This window comes from Scylla paramamosain, chromosome 22 (genome assembly GCF_035594125.1).
Source record: "Scylla paramamosain isolate STU-SP2022 chromosome 22, ASM3559412v1, whole genome shotgun sequence".
NCBI classification, from domain to species: Eukaryota; Metazoa; Arthropoda; class Malacostraca; order Decapoda; family Portunidae; genus Scylla; species Scylla paramamosain.
The window spans coordinates 5,050,593-5,073,121 of record NC_087172.1 but is presented as its reverse complement, the minus strand read 5'-3'; the positions used below and the strand labels follow the sequence as shown (position 1 = coordinate 5,073,121).

The following is a 22,529-nucleotide window of genomic DNA, read 5'->3' as shown; positions in this document are numbered from 1 at the left end:
CTGCCGGCGTGAGACCCAAAACAAAAGTTATCGTTTACACTATACACAAACCTACCATTCCTCCTATCTCACAAAGCCATACCATGAACCTATAATCTCATTTATTCATTTATTCATCCATTTATTAATTTAGTAAGGTGTCAAGCTGTATAATGTTCCCAGGAGTTGTGTTTGGGAGTTAAGCGTCTGGCAGGGCGGCGCAAAGTCGAGCCACCTTCTCCATTGAACGCGATGAATGGTCACAGGTTATTTCTGACCTCTGCTGATTACACCACACTCATGACCAGGCATGTGGGCACCAGGACGAGTGCAGGGAGGGGGGAAAATGTAAGAGGATAAACCAGTACGCAATGCAAGATGAATCCATAGTGAAGAGGAATATTTTAACCTGGAACACACCACAACACTCAAATGTTTATTAATATACGTACTGGTTAACGAGAGATCAAGTGGGATAACCTGTTTTTATACTTATTTCTACACGCACCATCTTCCCTAAGCTCTTCCTAGTAGTAGCAGAGCGAGCCTGTTCCAAAAACACACTTTCTCCCGCTTCAATATTTCATACTCTAAGGTTATTGATACCACGGGACGAGGACCAGACGGCTAAAATAAGGAAGTCATAGAGGAGAAAAGTCGACTAGTTTTTGTCTGATGTCTACTGAAGGTAATCAATCTTATTCCTTTACTTCATTCCCACAAATTCCTCACGTTTTGACAGATAGAGGAAATGAAGAACAACAGAGAACGCCTGACAGGGACAAGAGTAAATGTAAAGTATACAGATGTGTTTAGCGGTGTATATAACGAGACATCGAGAAGACTAGACAGGTGCAGAGAGAAGTTTAAGTGAGGAAGTTTTCACTGGGCCTGTTGGAAAGTCTGTCTGTGGGAACTCTGCTGATGAACTGTCCTCATATGGTGCTGTACTATGCAACGTGTGTGTGTGTGTGTGTGTGTGTGTGTCATAGTTATTGTCTGCAGTATCGTACAATAGCGTAGCGTGTGTGCAATTATTTGTACTCCTATTTAAGTTGGATAAGGAGGTATTTGTAGGGTATGCACTGAGCGTTGCGTCACATTGCAAGTTGAACAGGCTACACACGTACAATTCAACCTACTAGGCCGGTGCATGATCTAAATATAGCCTGACTGCCGGTGCCGTGTCGCCCTCGCAGGAACCAGCTGTAATGATTTTGGGAGTAAGCTTTGGGTTAGCTTCATCTTTCACTATGTGAAGCTTGTCTAGTAAATCATAGTTTTTAATAAGCGCATAATCCAATAACGAACATAGAACAAAAACAGGCGTGTTTATCCATAGAGACTAATAATGTATAGAACAATGCATTTCTTTCAGTATAAGCTAGTATACTTGTCAAATTTAAACTACGCAGGATGGCTGGGTAAGAATTAGATATTGCTAGTTAAGATATTCGTCTAGCAGAGCACCAAACATGTAGGGCAGAGTAGGCTAGAGGTATGTTAGGCTGCACCGCAAGGCTGAGTGAGACCCATATCTTGACCGCCACGCACCACCACGGACTGTCAACACATACAAACACACACACCACGTGACGTCAGTTTGCGCGATCTTTCACTTTGATGTCCTTCCCTGTTATATTGTTCTTAGCACCTTGCAGAGAAGTAACAGACAGCCCCGTGAAGAATGCTTGTAGGAAATTAGTTATATAGAGCTGGACATGCCCGTCACGGAGAGAAAATAAGGAAATGTTAGCTTACCACTGAACTCTAAGAAGTGTCAGCCTACCGCGAGTGTCAGCCAGCCAATTTAACAAGGTAAATATATGAAGGGAGTACAGGGAAGGTGAAGGGTAAGAGAAGGGTGTTTTCTTAGGAGTAAATGTCAGAGGGATGTAAAGGGCAAAGGGAGGGAAGAGGGAAGGGGTAGATGTTGTTTGGCGACGGTGCGGGGAGGAAAGAAACAAGAATAGGAATGAATGCTTTTCCATACCACTCGCGCCCAAGTTTTTGCTGCTGTACTTGGATTTTACTGCACAAATTTTTCTTTTCATAATTTTGACCGCGAGATTTCCGGCTACTTCTTTCTGTTCCACAGTAGAGCACACATCTCCTTTGTTTGGCGCCACTTGTACACACCTACGAGAAAACCAACTGAGGCAAGAAAACCGAGGGAAAGACGGAGAGTGAGATAGAGGGATGGAACTGTAGTAGAATTGCAAAGGATGGGAGTCACAGAGGAGGATGCAAGGGGCAGAAACAATTGGAGGAGACTCGTACATAGCGCCAATCCCCGAGTCTAGGGAAAAAGCGAAAGGAGACTTGTACGTACATGTACATACCTGCGTGGGAGGAAATTCCTATGGTTCCTTGAGCTTTCCTAATACCTCAATAAGCTCGAGAAGCCCTTCATGTCTCGGTGAACAGCCTACTTGAACACCATGTGAAGAAAGTTCCTCTAAGATTTATGCCTAACATTTTTCTCATCAGACGGTACAGAATTGTTGTGACGCCTTTGAAGACCAAGAGAGTGACGGTCTCGAGCGTGTAATGCATTGAGTCTGACTCTAAAGGAAGTGGCTCATAAAGGAAATCTGACTCTTTGTACCTGTCGAGGATCCGCGTCCCGACCCTGCGGTGGGCGAAAACCGCCATCACACAGCCTACGGAGGGGTGCCGCCAGCATCTGTCAGCAAAGTGGCAGGAGATATTTCCCTTCCTTCCCAACGATGCGCTCCTTTCCTCTTGCCTGGATGAGTGGGTGCGTGGAGCCACTCACTTTGCCTCGTCCCATATCGAAGATGTCTTCTTGTTGCTGTTCTTTTTTTCGACTGAGGGCCAGGCACAGATTCCGGCTGGTGGCTACGGTGGAGGTATTGATGCGTGAAAATCACCATACCTTTAGATACGATGTCAGCAAACGGATGCTGCTGCGGCAAAACATGAGCATATTCCACTAGTGAGAGGCGTGTTCCACCAGGGGCTGCGCAGCCTTATTGTTCCTTTGTTTCCAAGATGCTGGCAGGCAGACGGATGACGATAGATCTTTTGAATATAAATCTAAGGATATAATCCTCACTTTGTATAACTCTTTAATCCGTCCCCTTTATGAATATTGCTTTCGAAAAGACATTGATAATTTCGAACGAGTTCAGCGTAGAGTAACAAAAAATTATACCAAGCCTAAGAAACAAATCATACGAAGAGCGTCTTAGAGAATTAAACCTATTCCCATTAACAGAAAGAAGACTAGGAGGCGACTTAATACAGGTGTTTAAAATCATCAAAGGCATTGATAACATGGGCTGCAGAAAGTATTTCAAGATAGATTTTTCAAATTACACGCGAGGAAACGGTTGCAAAATTGTTAGGAAATCCTTAAACGCTCATGAATTTTTATTTTTTTTTTTTTTCTTTTCGCACCGTGTAGTCAATCTATGGGATGGGGTTCCTCGAGACGTGATAGACTGCAACACCGCTGAGACTTTTAAACGCCGTCTTGACAAATATTTTGCCTCAGATCCGCGGCTAACAGTGTTTGTTTGTCAGAGATTAACTTCCTTGCCTCCAGGAAAATAGATGAAATGAGGTGCCCCCATAGGCACCTCATTTCATCTATTTTCATTCTTTCCTATAAGATTTCCTTCGGTTTTTTCTTCCTCTAACCCAGAAGAGTATTCATTTCAGACCTATTTCCTGTACGGCTTATGCCGGAAGGAGTGGAGGGTGGGAAGAGAGCCTGCTTTGCTGTCCTTTCTTTCTAGTATCACCAAAGTAATCCTTGGTCAGGTCACCTCATGAGGACCGCAAGGTCTGTTGTCACCTAGATATCTATGTAACTCTATGTAACTCTCTCTCTCTCTCTCTCTCTCTCTCTCTCTCTCTCTCTCTCTCTCTCTCTCTCTCTCTCTCTCTCTCTCTGGTAATTGCGATTTCTTGGAAGTAAAGACTAAAAATCCTGATATTTACTATTGCTTTGTTAAAATTGTAATGGCAAGACAGCTTCTTGTATTTTCCATCTCTCCTTGGGTCTCTAGTAACTAATCCGTAAGCCTAAGGAAATGCTGTCCTCTCACCACCAACCTTCCCGTGCTCCGAGCTCTAAGCCACGCGTGGTGTGTGTGTGTGTGTGTGTATTATATACTGTCCTGAATGTGCAGGTCAAGAGAGAGGGGGAGAGAGAGAGAGAGAGAGAGAGAGAGAGAGAGAGAGAGAGAGAGAGAGAGAGAGAGAGAGAGAGAGAGAGGGTAGTGAAGGAGAAATGGGAAGCATGGGGGTGGAGAAGAGGGACTGGAAAGGGAATGTGGAGGGATAGAGGAAGAAGGCGATACATGTCAGAGGCAGCTCTACCCAATGACACCTGTCATGAAAAAACGATAATAGATGTCACTTTTGTTAGAAATATAGGAAGGAAAACTGCTTCATCAAGTAGGGAGAGCCGTCTGTACGAGTACGTTCACGCAGGCGGCTGGGAAGGGGTGGCTAGCTAGTGGGAAATGAATATAAACAAACAGCAACTCAGCAAGATGTCTTCCTCCTGAGACGATGCCGAAGTGATAGATACATTTTTTTTTTTTTTTTTGGCGTACCGGAAGCTAAAATAGAAAAAGGAAACGCCTCTGGAAACGTCCCAGGCTGAGTGGAAGAGCAGAAAAGAGTGTCTACCACACTTTTGCTTGAGCTGAGCGTGGAAGACCCAGACGCCACGAGACAGTGATACGCCTTAACAGGGAGCAGTACCATGGTCTTTTGCAGCCTGTATGATTAAAAAATAAATAAATAAAAAGCTAATTAATACAGTGTGCAACTCTACCCCATTTCACTTCAGTCTTTCTCTCCAGCGAGCTTTTGTCCTCCTTTCCATTTAATCGGTGAGTTTATGTCTGGTGAGGTTCTGTCCTACTCCACACCATATCATAACTTCAAAGGTTATAATTTGGGTAAATTTATATAAGTGCACCTACCTAACATTTTCGGATGAAATTAAATTTTTCTGGTAGATCTTGATGTGCTTTGACCTTTTCCGAAGGCTTTGCTTGTCATATTGAGTGTCTCGGGTTCCAAAGATGACGTTCGTCCCTCACTAGCTCCGACATTAACTTTTCTGCCTCCTGACACCACATCTTTCACAACTCTTCCTGAAGACACGATATAAATAAAGTAGCGGGCAGCTGGACAAGACCAACCTGTCGGTCTTGTTGGCGCGGCTGGGATTTCCAGCCGCTAGGCGCCAAAGGTCCAGCAGGTTGGTCAACCCGGCTTGCGGTGGCTGGCAATTCAGCAGCAAATGACAAGCGTGAACTCGCCAAATTCATTTTACCTCAAGAGCAACAATGTTATTTTCTTCCTCTTCTTCCCCAGAGCTTTGCCGTTAAAATAAATTTATCGTATATAATGGTACAGTCAATGGTTATTACTAAAACGTTTTCCAACACTATTTCTTTTGTTTTCAATGTAATGTTACAAGCTGTTCTCATTTGACTTTGGAAAATTGCCGCCCATTGCGGGAAGGCGGCTGAATCTAGAGTAATTGCGCGGCAATTCAGCCGCGCCCCGCTGCATTTCACTCCCCGCTACACATTCCCGGCTAAAACCAGCCGGGTTTACAGCTCCGTGTAAACCGCCTTAGATGGAGGTGATAGGGATGGGGTGTGAGAAATATAGAAACGAGGAAGGAGTGGGGATGGGGAGGCGGACATGGAGTGGAGTTGACAAAAGAGGTGTGGCTTAATTGACACGTCACGACTTCTGGCCTATGATATTTACCTATTAAAATCCCTTGAGTTGACATGTCGCTTTAGCTAAAAAAAAAAAAAAAGGGGGAGAGGGGGCAGGAAGGCTGCTTCATCAAGTAGGGAACCGTAGGAGTACAAACACTAATCTAAGCGCACATACATACATAAATACATACATACATTCTTATATACATACATAGAAACAACTGAATTAATACACACACACACACACACACACACACACACAGGATCACAAGCAAACAAATAGACAAACGAACAAACACGTTGATGAAGTTCTGATTTATACACACAGATCGGCTTGAACACACACACACACACACACACACACACACACACACACACACACACACACACACACACACACACACACACACACACACATACACAGGTAAAAAATAAATAACTTACTGTACATTTAAGGTAACTTAAACAACAAAGTACACACACACACACACACACACACACACACACACACACACACACACACACACACACACACTCACACACACACACACACCAAGTGGCAGTTTAAGGTTAAGTACCAATTATACAGCTTTTGTGACTTTCCTCTGATCGGCACCACACGCACAAACACACACACACACACACACACAGGGTAGTTAAACTTGTGGGAGTGTAGTGTTAACACCACCCCACCACACCACACCATCACACCATACCATTCCACACCACATGACACCACCACCACCATCACCACACACCACCACCACATACCACTACCAATATCACATGCCATAACATACCACACAGCACCACACCAAACTACACCACCACACAACAGTATCCTGACCTACCCAGCCCCACCAAGTATCGCCAAGCCATCCGACCACCGTCCCCTCCCGCCGCGGCTAAGGTATCATTTTCCCGTCACGTATTTAGCGCAATTTCGAGGGTTTTGCAGATGTTTCCAGGAGATTTAAAAGCTCGCTGTGTAGGAGTAGGTGAAGGAGGTGGAAGTGGAGGGAAGAGAAAGAGTGTGAGGGGGAGGGGAAAGGAGAAGGAAGTATTGAGGAGAGGTGCAAAAAAACTACTTCGGCTCTAGATCATCATTTTATTTTTTCTATTAGTGGAGTTTGCATTGTTTTCATATTTTATTTATTATTAGAAAATTATAAAAAGTTGTAGTATGTAATAAAATCTTGTCTAGCTGCTTTTTTTTTTTTTTTTTGTTTTCGGTTAAAATAATAGTTTCACCATTTTATAAATCATTATTTTTTTTTATTAGCGCGCTTAGGATTGTTTTAGTGTTTGACTTAAGACTTAAAAAACTTAAGAAATGTATCCCAAGTAATAATATCCAATAGAACCTAGTGTAACAATTCGTATTTTCAAATTTAAAATAAGTCCGTTGCTAGATTTAAAAAAATATTTTCTTTATAATACAAGAAATTTGTGTTATCTTTATTTTTCTGAAAAGTAAAGATTTTTTGTATTCAGAATATGTAACATTATCTAGTCTGGCTGTGTTTTCCTTCTCGACATTATAAGCTTTTTGTGCCCCCGTTCGTAAAAATTACAGATTGAGTTTTGAATTTTCTTTATTATTAGTCAGGCTGGAAATGTTTTTACATTCCAGGTATTAATTAAAGTACATGGCAAGTCAGAATATATAAAGCATTCCAATCTAGTTTTCTGTTTTCGAGGGGTCAATTTCAAAATAGATTAACGTACGTATTTAGAAGCGTGACGTCATCAGTGACGTCATCAGGGTACCGAGACCTGAGACATCCCTCCATTCCAGTCTCTCTCCATCAATGTTCAGTGTGTTAGTTGAAGTATATGGCAGGTCAGAATATATAGTGCAGTCCAGTCTGGGCGTCTTATATCTCGCAAGTTTCAAAATGAATTGCCGTACGTAAAAGTAAGGGCCGAGACGGTAATTTTTTCTGCCTCCCTCCCTGCCTGTACATCAATATTTAGTTAAACCTACGTGTGTTTCCAGACTCAGACGTGAAGGAAAACCAGAACTAACCACGAAAATAGACAAATAAGCCCAAAAATGCCTCAAATAAGGTTTAAATAAAATGCATGCTGCAGCCCCGTTCATCGTGAAAATATCAGGACCCAGACCGAGACCTTCCCTCCTTCCTGCCCGCGTCTGTTCGTCAATATTTCCCTCATTTTCCAACGTTTTCCAGGTATTTCCAAGTATTCTCCAGAATAAGATGTGTAGACTTTTGTTGTAGTAGTGGGAGGAAGAGGAAGAAATGAGGAATGAATGGAGAGAAGGAAGGGGAAGGAGAAATTAAGGTGGAGGATGGGTGGAGAATGGTGGTAATAGTAGTAGTAGTAGTAAGAGGAGAAATAAATGAGGAATGGAGGGGGAGGAGGAGGAGGAGGAGGAGAAAATGAGGGATAGAGGAGGAGAAGGAAGTAGGGAGGAGGATGAGCAGGGGGATCTCTCTCTCTCTCTCTCTCTCTCTCTCTCTCTCTCTCTCTCTCTCTCTCTCTCTCTCTTTTAACCTGCAGATTCAGGATAATATAACACACACACACACACACACACACACACACACACACACACACCACGCGTAACTTGGAGCTTGGAGCAGAAGGGTGGTGGTGAGAAAACAGCATTCCCTTGGGCTTACGGATTAGTTACCGGAGAGCCAGGGAAAAATGAAAGATACAAGAAACTGTCCTGCCATTACAATTTTATATCAGGAGTTTTTGTCTTTATTTCCAAGAAATCTCAATTACCATAGAGAGAGAGAGAGAGAGAGAGAGAGTTACAGTAGTATGGCCTGTAAAAGGAATATGAAGTTCCATTATTATTATTATTTATTTCTATCAGTTTTACTGCCAAAATATTAAAATACAAATTACCTTTTTATTTATTTATTTATTTATTTATTTGTTGTTATTTTTTTTTTCTCTCTCTTCTGTGGGAGTGCTTTGGTATTGAGCAGTAAAAACTGTGTTTATAGTTTTGTGAGAATTATCATGAGATTTTTATTTATATCTGTGGAATTTCGTGGAGTTTTTTTTTTTTTTCTTCATTCCATGGGAAGTGGCTGCCCTACCTATCCTCAACCACACCCACTCACTACTCCACCCACCCATCCATCCATTGTCCACCGACCCTCCCCCAACCTACTCACTTATTCACACTCATCCATCCAACCACTTCCCCATCCATCCACCCATCCACTCACCTACACCAAACCCACCATTCACACCTCATCACCTACACTCTCCCTTCATCCACCCACCCATTCAACTATCCACTCACCCATCCACCCACCCATTCATTCACTTACCCATCCATCCACGCATCGACAGACCAATTCACCCACTCATTCATCTACCTACCCATCCGCCCACTCAGCCACACACCACTTCACCCACTTACCCATCCAACTACCCACTCAGTCATCTACCTATCTATTGTGTGTGTGTGTGTGTGTGTGTGTATCGTCACGCACTTTGAGCTAAGGGCCATCCTATACAAGTGTCGCAGGAACACCCAAAAGTTGCAGATAAACGTAGTATATCAAGCTATACATAAGTTTACTTAACCGATAGTTATACCAAATGAGACTGAACTACTTATTGTCTTACAGGGACAGGTGAGGAGAGGGTCTGAACGAGGTGTCGAAGGCATCAAAGACTATTAATCCCCCAGAGGAAGGGAGTCCTCCGCCACGACAATGGTTCCCTGAATGATGCAAGCGGTGGTCTGAGAGGATCTACTGGTCCTGTCATGCAGATATCAGTTGATCTGATCTGCAGGTTACTTCCCCACACCTGTGCAGAGATAACGCTTAATGAGGTATTGGGCAAGGTAGTGTGTGTGTGTGTGTGTGTGTGTGTGTGTGTGTGTGTGTGTGTAAAAAATGGACATTATAAAATACAAACAAACCACATTTTTAAACACTACAAAAAATAAATAAATAAATAAATAAATAAATAAATGAACATTATTCTTATAGCCTGGCAAATATAATGTAGAAACGAGACCTAAGCATGAAACACAAACATGTTACGCCGGGAGACGAAATTTCAGTAATCATCAAAATGAAAATATGAAATGAGCATTAAAAAAAAAAAAAGATTCATACATAAAGAGTATATCAAAGATTATTTCACATGTTGTTTTAAGATAAAAGTTTGTTAGCACCGACTGTACGTACGTATATCAGTGAAACCACAACCATCGCTCAGTTGTTGGGGCGATGGGCACCAGGTAACAACATGGGCCTCTGACCTCTGTTTAAATCTGACCACATACGCACAGACGCTCCTCAGGTGGGAGACGACCCCACCCTTGTCCGTTCCATTGACCTGCCCCGCTCGCCAGTGAAAGACCACTTCATCTGGAACGAGTGAAGGCTGTTCGGTAGTGTTCATTTATAGTGTGTTAGTGTGTAGACATGTGACACTTGTTGTTGAGCATTCATTTCTCGATATATTACTCGACGTGATGAGATATTTTGTAGTATTCACTCAGTCATGTCTTTTTCCACTCTATCTAGGAGTTTTAAATTTGTGTTCATATACTCGACTTGCGGAACAGTTACCACTGCGTACCGTGCTGACGACGTGTCAAAGGGTCATCGGTCATTTGGCGTCTTTCATTCCATGTTTATTATTATTATTATTATTATTATTATTATTATTATTATTATTATTATTATTATTATTATTTAGTTAGTTAGTTATCTATTTATTTATTCATTGCGTTGTTTGTACTTCATAAAATCCTCGAAGCTGAGGTCCGCGCCGATTCCTGACCTGCACCCACACCCACCCACCCCACTCTCTAACCACCCCCCCCCACACACACACACAGTCCTTATGAAAGCACAACTAGTTACAGAATACGGGCTACTTGAATATTCTAGTTTCCTGTCATCAATAGGCAATGATGCTGATGCTGATGTTGATAGGCATTAGTAGAGCCGAAGAGCTGGGTTGATCAAGATGGCGGCAGATGTACTTCAGACCAAGCGTTTGGAAACGCAGCACCATCGCGCATATAATCTGGTGTTGTAAATAGAGCAAAGCAAGAGAGAGAGGAACTTTGCGTCAGATTATAGTTTTTGATTCCCCCTGTAACTGGGTGAATAAAAGAGAATATAGTCGAAATTAGGAGTATAGCAGGTCAAGATGGCGGTAGGGGTGCTTCATGCCAGCCGCGCTATAGAAGGGCAGGCCGCCGCGCATGTCAGCTGCTGTTGTAAATAAAGCAACTCAGCCGAGAGGAACCCTGCGTCAGGAGCTGAGGGTGTTGTGTCGCGGCGCTGCAGGGCCCCCACGTAAGTGTTGCCGCTCCTGCAATACTGATGCAACACTCGCTAACGCTGGGGAGTGGCTTACTTATGAATACTATTGAAGTACTGATGGCGGTAGCTGAGTAATTTGTCAGCATACTTGTGTGTCCTTCAGGTTGCTGTTTGGTGTTTGGTAACGAGTGTTGCGTGGTCCATTCTGGAGTAGAAGGATTGTTTGTAAAGAGCCAGTAGGCCTACACACGGCTGTTCTTGTGTAATAGACTAATTAAACTTATTTATGTGTCATCTATTGGGTTTTATGGAAAGAACCTCTCGCCCATTAATTTTGAGACAGTGACTACTTATTTCTAGGTAAAATTATTGTTTTTATTTTTTTTTATTTACGTATTCTTTTTAGATTGTGTTATAAAGTGAAAGGATTGGCAGTGAAATTAATCTGATCTATACCTAACCAAACCTATGCTTCAGATAAAAATGCTGCGTTATTTTAATATTATCCTCCCTGTTTGTAAAGAATCAGTAGGCCTACACATGGCTGTTCTTGTGTAACTGATGTATAATTATGCCTGCTTATGTATTATCACTATTCATGTATGTAATAGTAACTAACAATCTGATGAGTCTGTTTTGATGATATTGAAATGACAGGAGCATTCTCATTTAAGGGCTAGGTTACCTTTGTTTTAGATTAGTTAAGCTAGGTAGGTTAGATTAAGTTAAGTCAGGGTAGGTTAGGTCAAGTCAGGTTCAGATTAATTCAGTTCATTAATTTTCATAACTGATTCCTTCATTGTGCAGGTCATGATTTGGAATAAATAAATAAATAAATAAATTGTCCAGAAATAACCTTAAAATTATTGGGCCAAAGTTATTTCAATAATCCTCTTGTGTTCTCTTACAGTTCCCCTTTAACTTTGCTCCAACAAGTTCACAACTCCATCAACTCCAGTCTTTTAACTCTCTAGGAGCCCATTTTTTCCCATTTGTCTTGTAAATTTAACTGTATTTAGCTTGTGTCTGTTACTACTTGTCCTGCCTTGTTTCTGACCTTAAGGATCCTGTCTGCATCTCCCCTGTCGGTGTTGGGTCAGGTGAACACTGACTGCATGAACTTAGGTACAGTACAGAGCCAGCTCACATCTCCCTTGTCAGTGTCATAACCCTAAGATGTGATGGAATGTAGTTTTATTTATTTTACTTATTTATTTTAAGGTAAGTCCATATCTTTGTTTTGTTTCAGTGAAGTGAAGAGCAGCTCTCCGTCAGGTCAGCTTGCCACACACACGCTGATGCCTCATGGCGCTCTGCAATTGTCGGGTTGAGTCCTGCATGGGGTGCATTCCCCTCCAGCGGGGAGCCGTCATCATCGGCTTCCTCAACTTGGTATGTTGAACCCCAAGCTGCTGGGCTCCCTAAGGCACAGCTGGCTTCCTTGCCTGCCTTTCTGTGTTATACTCACACAGTATGAATCCACATTTATACATATCCTCTTCCCTTGTTTCCTTATTCCTTACCATTTCTTTAGTACTATGACAAAAAATTCAGGTTGACATTCTTACTTATACACCAATTTTGGTAACTCAGACTTAGATATCATGGCAGCATGAACTTCCTTGTGATTATTGACAGATGATCAAATGTTAATACACCTGAAGTTGGCTGGAAAGTTGAAGACTCATGAAAAAAAAATCCTGAAAACTAGAGCATGCAAATACTGTGTTCCAGGCAGGCTGCTTGTAGTAATGAGTCAGTCTACATTGTGGTTGATCTCCATTCTAATCCTTCCTTTGATGTTTGCAGTTTAGTTCAATGCTGAAGACCTTCAAGTACATCAGAATATTGATAGAATTCGAGCTGAAGGTGAAGGAGTGTGAGGATGCCAGGCCAATGCGATCCCCAGCATTCACCATTCATAATGAATCAAAGTATGACTTCTATGAGACTGCCAGGGATGAGCTCAGAGCGTGTCCCAAGGGAAGGGTGCTTGCCCTGGGTGAGTCATGGCCAGACAATCATTGTGACAGAAGATGAATGCAGAGTTTACTTTGATGGTATTATATCTGGTTAGGAAGCAGTTTGTGAGAAAAGCTTGCAAGATTGACACAGTGATCATGACAGTCTGATTGGTAGGATGTCATGTTAGCTGAGGGTTTGCCTAACATTGCTCATGTGTTACTTTAAAAAAGGAAATTCATCATTATTTGTAGGGTGATTTTATCCTTGCTTGGAAGTGTGTGACATTCCTAAAAGATCAATGCACTGACATTATTTTTCTTTATACAGCACGCATGTATATTGTCATCCCAATCTTCATCATGTTCATCTACTTCATCCTGACGGCTCTCATGATCCACGGCACTCGCCAGGTAAGACCAAGATCTGTGTTGCCTCCACTGGTGAGAGAGATCCAGGAGGGGTGCAGTGATAATAAATATAAAATTATAGACTGTTGTTATGATTATATGATCACTTCTAGTTCCTCTTTCTTCTTGTTATTCACTGAATTTTTCAGGGGCCACGGATTTTCAAATGATATACGAGTATGTCAGTCTTTTTCCAAAGCTACATTATCCTAGAGCAGTCTGAGGTGGTGAGCTAGTTTGGTGCCCTTGCTAAGTTGAACCCTTTAAGTTGAATATTTGTTAAGTTAGTTACTTTTAAGGGAAAGGGAAGGACCTGTTTAGAGTGAGGAAGGTGCAACACAAAAACCTCACTGAATCTACAAATAGTATTCACAAGAAATAGCTGAAGGGATTAACAGTGCACAGCCTGGACATCCAGCATGCTGCAGTGAGGTTTGCTGAGCACCTCATGGTCAAGGAATTTAAATGCAGTGCTGGATGGTTCAGATAAGTTGGAGTGGTCTTCCCTCCAATTAATGTGACTTAGCAAGATTTTACTCTAGCATTATTTATAATGGAACTTGAGAACATGTGAGTATTTTGTTGCATCCACACACAAGTGACAAGGCATGTAAAGGAACAGAGAACTAACTCTTGCAGCAGATCTCATTCCTTTTTCTCTGATGCTGTGTGTTCTCTAAGTCATTTAGCTACTGACTACTTCACAAATTATAAACCATCCTTATTCCCAATCTAGCTTCATAGTATTTCCACACTTGCAACACACACACACACACACACACACACACACACACACACACACACACACACACACACACACACACACACACACACACACATGCTTATGTGATGTGTTGTGTTTAATGAGTGTTATTGTAAAATGTCCATGTTGCTTACAATGATGAATGATAAGCAAAGACAGAGAAGGAATACTTGAATGTAATCTTGCTCATTATGAAATATCACTTTAGCAACTTGTGAGCAGACTCTGAATGTAGCTTGGTTCTGGCTTAACACAAGCCTACAAGGACACATGTGTGTTAAAAAGTTTGTGGCCAAGAATAAGTGTCTTGTGAACCAAACAATGCCAGCTTCAACTGGCACAAGGCAAAAATGTGACTAAAGCCATTTACCAACAAAATAAAAAGCAGTGTTTATTGAGAAAGTTGTCATGTGTGTATATGAATTGTATTAAAATATGATATACCTCATATTTATTATGTCTTTATATGCTTTGTGGTGTTGTATGGATCTTTGGTAAGATGTAGATAGATTAGGACCACAGGCTGGCTTAAGGTTGTGTGTAATGATTCCTTTTTATTTGTGTTAAGTATTCATTATATACAGATTCACACCATATTAAGTTTTCTTGAAGTGTAATCCTCACTTATGATGAGATCTTGGTATTAATATTAAGATGTTTAAGTGGCTACAGTGACAAGTGAAAGTGTTTTATAATTAAAATTAAAAGAAATTATATGAGTTTGGTGGTGTGTGTGTCCCCCCAGGCAAGGCTTGGTCCTTTGGGTGAGGGTGATTGCACATAGCACCAGGAGGAAAACCCTGGAGGCTGGGGGAGCACCTGTGCCTGGGCAGCACTGTGGGCGGCAGTGGGGGGGGCAGCAAGGCACAAGCAGGAGTCACAGCCTCAGATGTAGGGCATCCTGCATGTTGTGTCAGGTGGCTGCAAGGAGGAACGTAATGGTTCAGGCAACTAATAAGGGTGGTGGATTTAGGCAAGGATCAGGTCATATCCTGGGTCACTGGGAGGTGGTGGTGGTGGTGTAGGGTGGCTCCTGCCCTGTGAAGATCAGCACTTGATAGCTGTGAGTTGCATCCACCCTCATGCATCACATCCGGCCTGCACAACCACTCCACTCACCATCTAGGTATATCAAAGTTCTCTAACAAATACAAATTCACTGTATTTTTTTTATGCAATATCCAGATATTGTTTATAATTGTTCTGTAATTTTGTTGCACTTCCACTTGTCACTAAAGGATGGGGTGGGTAGGGACTGGGAGAGGGGTTGGGTCACATTCCGACATGTGACTGCTTCAAGGAGTGCCGACACACACGTGTTAATCCTTTGGAGGTTAGGAGTTGTTATATGTATATGTATGTGTGTATTCATAATGCAGTGTCCCTAAAGTGCTGTATCCATGCTGAGTTTTGACAAGTGGGTGTGCCAACAGGAGCGGCCCAAGCTGATTGCCCCATGGCTGTGGTGGCAACTGTTCCTGCTGGTGGTGAGTCTGCTGAGCATCATTGGCCTGCAGAGCCACGAGGACTTCTTCCTCAACATCACTTTGCTCCTGGTGAACATGTACCTCTTCATGGTGGTCAACTCCTTTTACCTTAAGGTATGATATTTTACTTATTGTTATATAGACTCTCTCTCTCTCTCTCTCTCTCTCTCTCTCTCTCTCTCTCTCTCTCTCTCTCTCTCTCTCTCTCTCTCTCTCTCTCTCTCTCTCTCTCTCTCTCTCTCTCTCTCTCTCTCTCTCTCTCTCTCTCTCTCTCTCTCTCTCTCTCTCTCTCTCTCTCTCTCTCTCTCTCTCTCTCTCTCTCTCTCTCTCTCTCTCTCTTTTTAGTTAGGCCTCAGGTTTGTGAATTATTATGAGTGTTGGGTCACAAGGAGTGCTGTGTTGGCAGATGAAGTTGCAACCCACAGTAAGATTGTTGATAACTATCTCTTAACTTCATCTGGTATGAAACTTACATGTTCTTGTCCAGCTCCAAATAGTGAGTGTGGTGAACTCCCCAATGATATTGTGATCACGTGATGACCATGATGCCTTAGTACTTCAAGGCTACACACACAAAGCTGCAGGATTAAACTTTTATCCCCAAAATTCACCCACCTGTCCATTTTTGTGTTGTGGAGCATAAAGGTCCACCATTTATCATTAAAAGGACAAAAGTAGTCAGAGCCATCTCAGGCAGGCTGGAGAGGGCCTGTGTCATTGCACTGAGGTCAAGAATAAGTCGAGATCAATGAGAGTGCTGCCTGTGTTGGCCACCATAGAGCCACTGTCTTTTGCATCCTTGCCACCAACAGAGGTCTGAATGAGAAAGGAATTTCCCTCCCCAAACCTCACCCTGGCAAGCATGATTTCCTCTGATGTAATGAATGGATTTTTTTTATTAAAGTATGCCTTATGAGTGCATTAGTCCTTGTGAAAGTCCACGTCTGCTTTTCATGCTGAGGTTTGGGGGGATTACTGTGTAGGGTGCTGATGTGTGCCCTCTCTGTTGACAGTTGTTGCAGCAAGAACGAAACCCTTCACGAGTGACTGTCATTGCCATGGCTCGCCGCCGCTCTGATATGACAGTCTCCTTCCCCTCCCCACTGAAGGATGACCCCCCTCCACCCTACCACTCATGCTACGTCCCTGTTGAGGCAATGTACCCACCACCCTATGACACCACTGTCACCACCACCCGCGGCAGCTCCATGCCTCCCCCTTACCAGAGCATGGACCCGCTGGTGCCATCCAGTTCTGGCAGCACACAGGAGGAATCTCACTCTAACCCAACCCTGCGTGTTCCCTCCCCTGCCAACCCTTCCTCTGGCACCTCAAGCCCCACCACCCCAGAGGCAGCCACTCCAGAGGTAGGCACTCCAGAGGCAGCCACTCCCAACACAGACACTGCCACTCAAGGCACACAGGAGCAGGAGGCCAGGTCTGAGGGGTCTCGCAGCACTCCAGAGGCGGTAGGTGAGAGAGTGCCTCTTGTGGTGAAGCTCCCCACCTCCCAAAACAATTAAGTCAAAGACACCCTCCAGCCACAGGTGAATGTTGTTTTTATTTCAAATGCTCATGTGTGAAGCTTGCTTGGGCCTCATTGGGTTGTGCGGTGTGTGTAGGGTCTGAGTAATACACAGGGTTGGAGTAGGGTTGTGGTGTTTTGTTGAGCTAGCACTGTCTGAATTGCTCTTTTGCACTCAGCAGTGATGCTCCACAGTGGCAAGGGGCTGACTTACGACAACTGCTTAATTGACTGTATTACACTTCACCCCTTACCATTTTTACTGAATTAATCCCTTCAGCCTTCATGGTTAACTGTTTATTTGAAGCTTGAAGTCTCAGTTTGTTGAGTAGCTTGTTCCACTTCTCGTAGGTAATGGTGTTGCTCCTGTGTCCACCTCCACACACATTTCACTGCCATTTGCTGTGAGTGGCGGTGTCTTGTGGGGTTTTTTCATCCATTGGGAAAGTTGTAGAATACCAAACAATTCTCTGTTCTCTTCCTTCCTGTCATCCTTCTCATCCTCCACATTATTTGCTTTCCCTTGGGCTTGACACATTCAGCTAACGTGATCATTTCAGTTGCATTTACAACACTCCTTGTCTTCAAATCGGCAGTGTGTTCCTTTATAGTGACTTGCCACACCAGCTGTACATACCCTTGTTCTGTGCTCCACTTCTGGATACTTAGTGTTTTGACTCCTGTTCTGACTGCTGGGCCATCTGCTCTCCAGTGGCACTTCTTGATAACAAGGTGTTGTCTGTGGTGGCTCTGATCTGTTCACCAGGTTGTCTCAGTGTTCACCAGCCAGCAGCTTCACTTACATTAATGCCATCTCCATGGATAAAGCAGTTGTCCTCCTGTGGTAGATTGTTAGATTCTGTTTCTTTAAACTCCACAGATGAACTTGACTTGAAGATACTCTACTCCTTGGAGTTTCCTACAAAGTTACAGCTTGATGTTTTTCTCATGAGTTTTGTTACGTAGCTGCTAAGAGTTTGATTTGCTTCTTGATATTCAGATTTGAGCTTGTATCTCTCCACCACCACTAAAACTTTTGGTACATAATGCTGTACAGCGAGAAAAATTTGTTTCTTTAGTCTTCTCTGCTGGTTTTCTGTGGCACACAAGTTTTTAGTAGCTGATACACTGCAGGTCTGCTCATCATCAAGAAGTGTCAGTTCTGCTTCTCCATGATGCTCTTGCCCTTCAGGAACTGTTCAAACCTCTCTGTGCAGGCATGTATCTTTCATTGCCTTGCCAACCTTCAGTATCTCATTCTCACTGCCATATGTATGGTTTCAGCAATACACAGGGTTGGAGTGGGTTATGGTGTATTCTGCTGCTGAGCCATCATAGCATGAATTGTCCTCTCATAGTGGTGCTTATGCCCTTGGTAGCAATGCCCCCTAGTGGGACTGACTTACGACAAGTACTTATTTGGCTATTCTGCTGTGTGAAGGGTTTTATTCAGAACAGTGAAGGGTTATAGAGTGGTTGTTTTATGTATGCAGGGCCCAAGCAACCTTCACATCCTTTGTTCTCTGTCTTTTGTCCTGTGTTTGTCTGTGTATGTCTGTATTTCCTTATCCTACCATGGCTGGCACAGGGGACAGGAGGAAGCACCTTTACGAATTCAACACACACACCATGAAGAAACCAAAGAGAGAGAGCCTACCTATTCACAATCATTCCATTTCCTGGGTAGCATAAAGGGAGACAAACACAGTGCCTCAAGGTACTACATTGGTGTTATCTTATTGTGCTACATTCAGCAATACTCTGTTTAGTTATCATGTCTACAAGAAGATTATTCATAATTGTGGTGTTTTCAGCTTTTCACATAATCCATCTTGGATGTTGATGCAAGTCAGTGTATTAACTGCTTAGAAATAGGTTCATATTTTTTATGATTAATATGTGATGATTAGAGATAAAAAACTAGTTTGATAATATCTTTTGCAGATGTAAACGGATAACAGAAAAATATATTTATACTTAACTTGCTTTACTGCAAACACTGAAAAATAGCCATCAAGCTCTTTCATGTGCTATCACAATGTGTATACTACCTTACTATTTAGATTCATACAGCTATTTTTAATGAGCTGCAGTTATGCAATACATCTTCCACTGACTGACATTCAGAACTGTCACGGCTGTCAGCACGCTTTCCAGGTCCTTCAGTGAGGAAGACAGTGAACTCACTCTTAGGGTTGTCATGTTTTCTTATCTGTCCTCGGCACCTGCAGCAGCCAGACCCTGAGAGTGAGGCAGTGTGCAGTCAGCCCATCAGCCACGGCAGGGGTCTGGCCCCTCTTGTTAGGCTGACAGGGTGTGGTCAGGTCGTGTGACCTGCCGCTCATACTCCCACTGTGTTTTGTTGCCACCCCCCCCCCACATCATTCTTAAGTCTCCTGATCTACTGGTAATCTTATAAAACTTGACTATCAATAGATTTCTAGCTGATTAGAAGGCTTAAAATTGAAGGAAATCTCAAAACATAGGGGAAGTAAATGCAGTGTATTAATTCACTCCTGACCATGACCATACCAAACAGAAGGATAGATCTTACTGGACTGCAGTGTGTAGACCTCGGTGACTCAGAAGGTTTTGTAAATCCTGCATCAACACAATTTTCATGGCCCTACTGGCTGATGGGCTGACATGCACTTCTCACCAGTATTTATAGTGTGATGTAATGCAAAGTCTTAGTTTGGGTGGAAAGTTAAGACTGGTATTTGTTATTACGGCATTTGGTAGCTTCATGCACCACCTGTATCAGCTGGAGGAAGGTGCTGCATGGATTGCTGCCACAGCTTTTTGTATGTCTCCAGTAGTGTTAGTGTCACACATCATTCACCCCCAATAAGAGGGAATATAAGGAATCAATTTTATCTGTAGACATGGAGTAGTATAATTTGCCATATTGGGTTTTACAGCAAGGTTGTGCTCTTATTACATACTCATAGTTGGTATGATTGGATATTTCTGCACCAGCTCTTACTACATTTTTAAGCCGGGTTCATCTTGGTGTAATGAGAGCACCAGACTCACCCTAAGACCCACCTGCTCATCCACACCAGCCAACTTCATGCCAGGCACCTGAGGGACCCAGAAGTGATTGGTAGCTTGACTCAGCTATGCATGTTGATGTGAATGAGATAGGCTGACTCGTGATTGCAAAGGAAACTCCCACACATATAAGAAGTTGATCACTGCTTCACACCAGAATATAGTCAGGCTGCATGCAAGACCCACACAACCACCATCACCAGTGCAAAACATTATACTGTCAGTCAGTTATGCCTGTGAAATGCACTGCCACTGCCACTTTTTATGATGTTGTGACTGGAGATATAAATGCCCCAGAAATTATTGTGGAATGTGACAATTGATGATGGTTCAGTCCCCAGTAAGGGTGCCTCTCATGGCCCAAAATTTATCCTGCCTTTATATAAATTTTTCAGTGTTTCTGTGATGCCCTACATGGGACATCATGACATTGAGCTCAAGTGTGTTTACAGAAGACAGGATGCAACAATTGTGCTTCTTTTGTGCTTGAATGCCACTTATTGTGCCATGACTGGGAACATTCTCAGTGTAGTGACAAGAGCAGCAGAGTCCAGCTGGGTGTTTGATGCTGGCAACCCATTCTTTGTTTTCCATGTGGTTACCTCTTTCCTCTCACTCAACTGTGTAGTCATCATGTAAGTTTTTCTTCCCTGGTTTACTTAGATTAAATTTCATGACTAGTTTCTGTACTGTTGCAAGGAGAATCAAGATTTTTTTCTCCTGTAAAAACTCAATCTCCGTATTCATTCAGTTTCTTGTCCATTTTCTATCATAGCATTTTAAACCAGAGGGCATTTGTCTCATTTGATTCTGTCAAAGTGAAGTATCTTGATTGGAATTATTGAGACAGTATTTTACATGTGCCATTTTACTATATGAGCTGGGATGCTACAGAATCTTTTTCATTATTAGTGGCCCCATTTTCCACAAGAAGGAAGGTGGGTGGGTTAAACAGACTTGAGAATTACAAAGGAGAAAAGACCCAATTTGAGTTGTCAATGGGAGACAGTATTATTATCCTGGGAAGGGAATGTTGATCATTGTCTCTGCTTGGCCAGCAAACTGCCACATGCCTCATGGGTGGTGGGACTTGCCCAGCTTGTGGTGTGTTTCTTGTCATCATTCCAAGGTTGCTTATGTTGGTGCATGGTACAGTTTACTTTCTGTGTTGACAAAACTGGTATTTTGATTATTGTGTATGTATTTTGTGCCCTTAGCTTGAGTTGTTGTACCCAGCAGATACTGTGGATGATATACATGCTGTGATTTTATGGAGGTTGTTTGTGTCTAATATTTATGTATGTTTGATATATTTATTTAGTATTTATTTGTCCAATATTTTAAATACATTACATATACTTTATTAATTTATCCTGTAGTTAGATTTATCTTGTCTGTATTCAAAATCCAATCATAAAAATTTAAGCATTGAACCTTAATGCATGAACCTTCTCAGGGTCCTCAGCATCGGTTTCAGGGTTTGGTGTTTTGGGAGTGGTGACTGTGCAATATGCGAGCTTTATTTTGTTTTTGATTTATATAAAATACAATAAAATGCTTTTATTGCTGTACTGAGAAGGAAGAGGGAAAGTTCAAACCAAATTACAGTTAGAGAGATGACAGTGGTTACTTTCCTTGTTGACACGATGATAGAAAGGTCATGGGAAGGAGGAAGAATGGATGTGGGGAGTGTGTGTGTTTTATTAATGCAATGATGGGATGTTGGGCCCTCACTCCTCCTCCTCCTGCTTTAGATGACCTGAACATTATATACTTACCTACCCATATTTGTGATACCAAAAAAAAAAAAAAACTATTATCCTATATTTAGTGTTGATATCTACTGTTTTATCCTTGAGTGCAAATTTGACCAAGGCTACATATTCCTCTGTGTATGTTACCTGCAGGAACATAAACACGGGTGTGTTTTGCTCAGCCTTGATATGAAATTCTAAGATAGAGCTTAAAGAATTACTACTAAATTACTACTATCCTTGTGACTGTATAAGTATGTATTGATGCCAACAAGCAGCCAATATTGCAAACACTTACGACACACTGTGGTTTTCTTATCCTTACTCTTTTATCACATGAGAGGTGAGGCTGGAAGGCAAAGTGTAAAGTAATGAATGTGCTGAGGTGGTAATGGTACAGTATGTTAGGAGGACCGTAGACTGAAAAGCATTGGAGTTTGAAGTAGTAGCTGGAAGGAGACCAGTGGGAAGAATGAATAAGTCTTGAAGGTATAATGTACAACCAAGGATTCTACACTTATACATTCCTTGGTCTACAGCCTTTCTCTCTTCCTCTCAACTCCTTTTAACCAACTGTCTTCAGCATTCTCTCT

At 42.4% G+C, this 22,529-nt stretch overlaps 1 protein-coding gene across 2 annotated transcripts; it reads left to right on the top strand.

Annotated features, from left to right (window-relative positions):
• Positions 1 to 9,506: 9,506 nt before the first annotated feature.
• Positions 9,507 to 22,238, top strand: LOC135111470 (uncharacterized). 2 transcript variants are annotated; one of them, XM_064024786.1, is made up of 6 exons: positions 9,507 to 9,528; positions 12,231 to 12,373; positions 12,791 to 12,983; positions 13,274 to 13,356; positions 15,550 to 15,717; positions 16,617 to 22,238. In XM_064024786.1, the coding sequence occupies exons 2-6, from the start codon at positions 12,287 to 12,289 to the stop codon at positions 17,124 to 17,126; spliced, it is 1,041 nt and encodes a 346-aa protein (XP_063880856.1). In that variant the 5' UTR covers positions 9,507 to 9,528; positions 12,231 to 12,286; the 3' UTR covers positions 17,127 to 22,238. The 2 variants fall into 2 exon arrangements, with proteins under 2 accessions (XP_063880856.1, XP_063880855.1); XM_064024785.1 differs by lacking the exon at positions 9,507 to 9,528 and adding an exon at positions 10,857 to 11,014.
• Positions 22,239 to 22,529: the final 291 nt, after the last annotated feature.

What these genes read in the sequence shown, in the direction of transcription:
- LOC135111470 (XM_064024786.1), top strand. Translation starts at nt 12,287, where the DNA reads ATGGCGCTCTGCAATTGTCGGGTTGAGTCCTGCATGGGGTGCATTCCC. An exon ending in TCATCGGCTTCCTCAACTTG is followed by an intron (nt 12,374 to 12,790) that starts GTATGTTGAACC and finishes TGATGTTTGCAG; the next exon opens with TTTAGTTCAATGCTGAAGAC. An exon ending in GGGAAGGGTGCTTGCCCTGG is followed by an intron (nt 12,984 to 13,273) that starts GTGAGTCATGGC and finishes TTCTTTATACAG; the next exon opens with CACGCATGTATATTGTCATC.